This window comes from Brachyhypopomus gauderio, chromosome 16 (genome assembly GCF_052324685.1).
Source record: "Brachyhypopomus gauderio isolate BG-103 chromosome 16, BGAUD_0.2, whole genome shotgun sequence".
NCBI lineage: Eukaryota > Metazoa > Chordata > Actinopteri > Gymnotiformes > Hypopomidae > Brachyhypopomus > Brachyhypopomus gauderio.
This window is the reverse complement of record NC_135226.1, coordinates 18,807,973-18,815,472: the sequence shown is the minus strand read 5'-3', so window position 1 is coordinate 18,815,472 and position 7,500 is coordinate 18,807,973. Positions and strand designations below refer to the sequence as shown.

The following is a 7,500-nucleotide window of genomic DNA, read 5'->3' as shown; positions in this document are numbered from 1 at the left end:
CACCTACAACCACACCTCCACCTACAACTACACCTCCACCTACAACTACATCTACAACTACATCTACAACTACAACTGCACCTCCACCTACAAGTACACCTACAACCACACCTCCACCTACAACTACATCTACACCTACAACTACAACTACACCTCCACCTACAACTACATCTACAACTACAACTACAACTACACCTCCACCTACAAGTACACCTACAACCACACCTCCACCTACAACTACATCTACACCTACAACTACAACTACACCTCCACCTACAAGTACACCTACAACCACACCTCCACCTACAACCACACCTACACCTACAACCACACCTCCACTCTTTCTGTGCCTACAACCACACCTCCACCTACAACTACACCTCCAACTACATCTACAACCACACCTCCAACTACAACTGTACCGCCACCTACAACTACACCTTCACCTACAACTATACCTCCCCCTACAACCACACCTCCAACTACAACTGTACCTCCACCTACAACCACACCTCCACCTACAAACACACCTCCACTCCTGCTTTGCCTACAACCACACCTCCACCTACAACCACACCTCCACCTACAACTATACAGCCACCTACAACTACACCTCCACCTACACCTACACTTCCCCCTACAACCACATTGAGGGTCTGGGTCACATTCACAGTGTTCTAACCCAGTCCTGGCTGCTGTGTCCGTCCTCAGGACAAAGATCTGGAGATGTGTGCCCTCAACCTGAAGCTGGAGCAGATGGAGGCTGAGCTGCAGGACCTGAACTCTCAGGAGTCCAAGGACGAGGCCTCATTGGCCAAGGTCAAAAAGCAGCTACGTGACCTTGAAGCAAAGGTCAAAGATCAAGAGGAGGAGCTTGACGAACAGGCGGGCACTATTCAGATGTTGGAGCAGGTATGCGTGCAGGCAGACGCAGACAGCTTCAGCACTCCCGCTGCGGAGGGGATTGTTTCATTTACATAGCAGCCACTTACAGACACGGCGTTCATGCGTGTGGCTAATGTTTAATTCATTACCTCCATGAATAATGCAAATCCTCCGTGCATAATTGCCACACGGTGGGCAACGTTGGCTGTTATCTCCATATTTGGAAGTGTCCGGTCCCCTCGTTCGCAGGCCGCATGCATTCTAAAGATTAGCATGAAAAGTAGCATCTGCCTTGTGGATCTGCCTTGTTTTCTGGCCCGTGCACGTGTCTACTCAGACCCACACGTGTGTGTTCGGACCCACACGTGTGCCGCTTCACGTGTACAGAGATGCTAATCCTTCCCCACGGCAGGCCAAGCTGCGCCTGGAGATGGAGATGGAGCGGCTGAGGCAGACGCACTCCAAAGATCTGGAGAACAAAGACGAGGAGGTGGAGGAGATCCGGCAGTCCTGCAGCAAGAAGGCAAGACTCCCTCGTTCCTCCCCTTCACGCTGATCCAGGACCAGCGTTCTCAGACCAAACCCCTGCCTCGGCCCCAGACAGAACAGGAACCAGTCAGGTCTCAGATCAGAGTAGAACGGTGTACAGTGCTCACGGTTCTCCAGCAGGCTGAGTTGTGAGGGCAAGTGTACGTTTACGTCGACGGTCCAGTGCTCCGGTGTAAACAAGAGACAGGCAGTAACAGCATGAATAATAAACAACTTCGCAGGTATGAGTGTGTGTGTGTGCGTGTGTGCACGCGCGAGTGTGTGTGTGTGCGTGTGGACGGACGAGGGGCTGCAGTTGGAGCCAAACACGATGTTTGCGTTAACGTATAATTTGTGCGTCTGCTGTTCAGTTTCCCTCACGCACAGCTGACCTCACTCCTCCTCCCCACTTACCCAATCATGCGAGCAGCACAGCACATCCCATAATTATCCTCCTCCTAGCAACGCCGCTGTGTTGTTAGGCTCAGAGGGAGCACACACTGCAGCATGTTGCAAAGAAGCAACAGAAGTGCTGTAGTGTAATGTGTATAGTGATGCAGTCTTGTAATTTAACTGATTTCATTGTAACTTGATTGGTTTAGGCATAAACACACAAAAACACGAGGCGTACACACACACACACACACACACACACACCGTGATGGCGCTGGTGTGTTACAGGCTGACAGTGACACTCCAGACGCTGCTCATGACTTATTCAGAATGAAAACAATGTCAACCATGTAGCAAACTGTCTTCTCAGCTAACACACCAGAGTCCAGGTGCAGCCTGTATCAGCAGTATCTGTCCCCTCCACCCTTTCACCTCCACCCTTTCACCTCCACCCTTTCACCTCCACCCTTTCACCTCCATCTACACAACACCTAATGAAAATGGTTTTGATGGTGTCAAAAACACTTCTCAGTACATCTGAGCTGTAGAATCCATATCATGAGGAATTTCGTCATTGACCGCGTCTGCGTTGATTTATTTTTTATCAAGCCTGGTGCTCAGGGTGTGTGCTTGGTACAAATGTGTGTGTGTGTGTGTGTGTGTGTGTAGCTGAAGCAGATGGAGGTGCAGTTGGAGGAGGAGTACGAAGACAAACAGAAGGTCCTCAGGGAGAGGAGAGATCTGGAGGCCAAGCTGCTGACCGCACAAGACCATGTATGTACACACACACACACACACAACAATTTACCACACACACATGTGGACATGCACATGCACATGCAGACATATACGTACACGGATGCATATGCACATGCACACACACACACACACACACACACACACACACACACACACACACACACACACACACACACACACACACACACACACACACGTGGAAGCCGATAGGTGACAGATAAGTGGGCCGGTGGACAGATGGAGGACTAGGGTCTGGCGTGAATGCCTGTCTAGAATCAGGACCAAAATCCTCCCTTATTTATGTGATTTACAGTGTCTCAGCTTATGGCAAACAGAGGAAGCAGCACAGCTTAGTGTGGTGCACACGCCAGACTGTGTGTGTGTGTGTGTGTGTGTGTGTGTGTGTGTGAGGCAGAGACCCCGTGAGCTGGCCCTGGACCTGAAAGACATTTGTCCTCTCATATGCCTATTGACTTTTAACTGGTGTGTGTGTCCCAGGTGAGTCACAGAGACGTGGAAGCGGAGAAGCGTCTACGTAAAGACCTGAAGCGCACCAAAGCTCTGCTGGCTGACGCTCAGATCATGCTGGACCACCTGAAGAACAACGCGCCCAGCAAGAGGGAGATCGCCCAGCTGAAGAACCAGGTGCACCACAACCTTCACCAGCTTAATGCAGAAGGTCTGGAGATGCTACAGTCCCAGGGCTGACTCTGCTTTCTGCTGTGTGTCTGTGTGTGTGTGTGTGTGTTTCCAGCTGGAGGAGTCTGAGTTCACCTGTGCTGCAGCGGTGAAGGCTCGGAAGGCCATGGAGGTGGAGCTGGAAGACCTACACGTTCAGATGGACGACATCTCCAAAGCCAAGCAGACAGTGCGTGCAACACTCACTCTCTGATTGGTCCATGTCGAGAACCACATAGCAGCTGTTGGTGAAGGGCATGTCTTCAAAAAACACCTGATCATACAGAGACAGAAAAACACCCCCCCCCCTCCTCCTCCCCCGTGTTGAGGAAATTAAGCAGCAGGGAGTTGATAACACAAACACACACACACACACCCCTCTTCCTCATTCACCTTCAGCAACAGTTTAATTATTTACCACAGGGAAATGATTGCTACCCTTAATGGCATATTTCCGATTCCTTCCTTAATTTGAACAAGACGTATGGCCCCTGAAACACCATTACTCTTTAATAACGCTGTCGTGGGCCGCTGGACGCTCACGCCTGATCGGAGGCTTATAATTGAGTTCCCACGGCAGCAGGTGGGAGGCGGGAGACGGATGGTCCCGCGTCCCGCGTACTGTAAGCCCTTCATTTAGTCGTCCATTCAGTGGTCCGTTTCTTTATTTATTTATCACCTTTATTGCACCGCGTCCTCTGAGGCGAGGAGCCGTCTGACAGGATGTTGAATCGAAGCAGTTTGCCCGCCGAACTCGCGTGCCCCCCCCGGCCGCCGAAGGGCTCCTCTTCACCTTTCCGTGATCCCTCCGGTGGACACGGTCCTGCATCGCGTCCTGCCACCGTGTCCTTTTGTCCCGCGTGCTCGTGCCGTTCTTCGCATGGACAGAAAACGACGGTGAGGAACCAAGTATGGAACGCCTTAGATGATTGGTCGGCTCGGAGCAGTGTAGCGACGCGTCGCCGTGGTGACCCCACTGCTGTTGCAGCCAATCACGCGCTTAGTCCGCAGGCTCCTTTGCTTCCGTTTAGCAGCGCTGTCTTTCGTACGTCGGTAAGTGGCCCGCAAGTGGGATCGTGTAGCTCACAGAGCCCCCTACAGCTTGGCAGAGGCATCGCATGTGTAACAAATACAGCAGCAGTAAAAGCACAGAGGGCAGTGCTGACAGGGTTCAGGGGCGTGTTTGTGGGGAAGAGCCCGCTTGAATTGTTCGGGGGGAGTTTGGTTTTTAGGGATTTGTGTGTTAGAGGGAGGGAGGGAGAGAGAGAGAGAAATGGAGAGAGAGAAATGGAGAGAGACAGGGGCTTTGATTAGGAGTTGTGTCTCCCATCTTGTGCCTGTCAGTACAGGCTGTCAGGCTGGGGGGGGGTGTTTAAAGACACGCTCTCTTGTGCGCTTTTCCTCAGCCACGTCTCGTCATTTAGAAAAGCGCTTTGAGTGGCTTCGACAACTTATCTTGTCTTTATCCTTCAGCCCGTATCCTTCTGACAAGAGGATTTGGGACAACATGGAACCAGATGCGGGCGGATTGTAGAAGTGACGGGCGGGTTGAATAGCCTCCCTTTGCTTTCTTTCCCGTTGCAAAGCTGTGATTTATGATTCATTCTGCTGCACACTCGAAGCTTCTTTGTAGTACCATAAAATGTTTACTGTTATTATATTTTACAACAAAGGAAGTGTCATTGTAAAATTGGGGGGAATGGGAGCAGCGTATGATGAACTATTTATGGTGTCATTTACCAAAGCCCTGTTACTGTCCATTTGACTGTGTGTAGCTGTCAGTATTAAAGTGTCATTTGTTCAATCGACTGTAATCAAAAAGACTCCCACTTCATGTAATGGGGAGTTTGAAAGGCTTGTTGCGAGGACATTAGGCCCGTGTCGCCATGGCGCTGGGCCCGAGAAACTCCCCAGGACCACACAGGTTCTGAAAGGCGTTTTATTTCCCCCCTTCCACGTTAACGAATTCATTAGATTTCTCCGATTGCCACATTTTTCACCCCTTTATTAATACACCCGGGCTGCTCCACAGATTGCCTTATTGCAGCGCTGAAGTAATTATTACTGAAGGGAATTAGACCCTGATGCTCCTGTGGAGGTGGTGGGCGTGGAGGGGGGGCGGAGTCAGCCGCATCCCACATCCACTGTTGCTGTGGCGACTGTGCTAGCCCTGAGTTCCTCGGGGCTCTGTCAGCAGCTGCGTGTGGAAGAATGACAAAAGCCCGGTCCGAGTCGGAGGGGCGGTGGGGAGTTGTAGCTGGCACCAAGCCCAGCAAACACCGCTGATCTCTCATTCCCCCCCCCGCGCTTCCTGCCCCCACCAGCTGGAGGAGCAGCTGAGTCGTGTGCAGAGGGAGAAGAATGACTTGCAGTCCCGCATGGAGGAGGACCAGGAGGACATGAACGAGCTCATGAAGAAACACAAGGCCGCCGTTGCCCAGGTAACAGCGCATGCTTATTTACATACACAATACACCCCGCCCCCAACAAACATGTCACAGCAGCACAGACTCACTCACGCCATCGCCACGTTCAGGACACGCACTGTCCCGCGTCCCCGTTCAGACCCCCCCCCCCCCCCGTGTGTCCTGCAGACCCGTCCTGTCTAATGGCGCCGGTCCCCAGATGCATGGCATATTTTTAGAGTTATTATTTTCTGAAAGCCTGTCTGCACAATGGCGCTCACTGGGAAATTGCACTGCAGTCTTTACGACGCTGCGATTGGAGGACACGGGCCACAGCAGCGGCTGGGACACAAAATATTTTGCAGCAATTTTGCCTCGTATGAAAGCGCTGCACTTGATGGTCATTTCGGCGATGTGAGAGCCATTGTTGTTTCCCCAACACCGCTTACCTCTTCTGTTCAGTGCGATCGTGCCCGTCCAGACGTGACACATGACACGTGGGAGGAGCCTAGCTGTCTAGGCCATTCGTAGCGGCCGTGCTCGTTGCCGTTGTACAATTAGCAGCGCGACTCGGGCGTGTGCGTTTGCTGGAGCAGACCGTTTATTCACATTTGCATAGATTTGAATGTGAGAGCTGATTGGCTTTGAGCGCAGACGAGGGCGGGATAAGGCCGCCTTTCTTCCTCAGCGTGCTCTCGGCTCTCCCCTCCCGCCCACGCCCTGGGTCCACTCCAACGGCTCTGGGCTCCACACACTCCAGCACTCGCACGTTCTCCAGCTCTTCGTTCCGTCCTCTTCGTCCTCTTCATCCTCTCTCCTCCACATCACCCACTTATGCTCACCCTGTCATTTCCTGCCATTTTTGGCACTGGAGCTGAAGAGGCGTTGAAGCAGGTACAGCGCAGCTCTACAGCGCTGAGATCCTGCTGGCCCTCCCACAGTGCCCGTGGCTGACCGCTCTTCTCCCCCCCCCCCACACAGTCCTCTCAGAGCCTGGCCCAGGTCAGCGAGCTGCAGGCCCAGCTGGAAGAAGCCCTGAAGGAGAAACAGGACGTCCAGGAGAAGGTAAGCCAGACGCCTCCGTCAGCGGTGCGGTGCTATCGAGGTGTCTTAAGCAACAGAGCGAAAGTCCATCCTGATAAGGTCAAGGCTTATGAAATCTGGCTCTCGCTGTTACTCCAGAACGCTACAGGCAGGAGATAATGATCACACCCTGCCTCTCAGCAGGCATCCGGCTGGATATTCTGGCCCTTATTTCAGGACGTGTTCTCTCAGTCAACATCGCAGCCCCCACCCGCCCCCACCCGTCTCCATCACAGCTGTCGGGTACCTCAGACGCGAGAGAGACGGCGTCGGGAACCTGCGTGCCCCTCCGTCGTTCTCCGTTGCTACGCCACGTCGCTAGAAAAGACACTTCGGGGTTCCTTGTGTTTTCATTAAAAAATTGGAAGCTGTGCAGTTTAAAACAAACCTCCAGCCCGAGCCCAGCACGAACGTCGATATCCAGGCGATCATTATTCTGAGCTCTGAAATCCCAAGTGCGTTTGAAACTAGCTGAGAGTTCGCTCACACATGGAAAACAGGAGTCCAGGCGTGCCAAGGGGCATTTTGAATAATGGATCTGAGGGCGGGTAATTAAGTATCCGATGCAGCATCTTGGCCAGGTGGGTCCAGAGGAACCCTTTAAAGATGGCGGTACCCTGTGGCCACTATCCATACAGAACTCGGTCAGTTTTACTTCATCTCCGTCATGGACAGAAACAGTGAGTAACTGTGAAGGTCTGAAGTTAGCTCAGTTCAGTTCAGAGCACGCAGCGAGCCTACCCAGGGAATAAGGGTGAATTTTGTTGTC

The 7,500-nt window shown here is 52.5% G+C and overlaps 1 protein-coding gene across 17 annotated transcripts in view; it reads left to right on the top strand.

Annotated features, from left to right (window-relative positions):
- myo18ab (myosin XVIIIA b) overlaps positions 1 to 7,500 on the top strand; it is a 99,713-nt gene that overhangs the window by 80,763 nt on the left and 11,450 nt on the right. For all 17 annotated transcript variants that reach the window (XM_076977446.1, XM_076977442.1, XM_076977443.1 and 14 more), the window contains 7 exons: positions 712 to 912; positions 1,298 to 1,408; positions 2,476 to 2,580; positions 3,064 to 3,210; positions 3,320 to 3,433; positions 5,568 to 5,684; positions 6,630 to 6,713. In XM_076977446.1, coding sequence (XP_076833561.1) covers positions 712 to 912; positions 1,298 to 1,408; positions 2,476 to 2,580; positions 3,064 to 3,210; positions 3,320 to 3,433; positions 5,568 to 5,684; positions 6,630 to 6,713 — 879 coding nt within the window. The remainder of the gene's footprint in view (positions 1 to 711; positions 913 to 1,297; positions 1,409 to 2,475; positions 2,581 to 3,063; positions 3,211 to 3,319; positions 3,434 to 5,567; positions 5,685 to 6,629; positions 6,714 to 7,500) is intronic.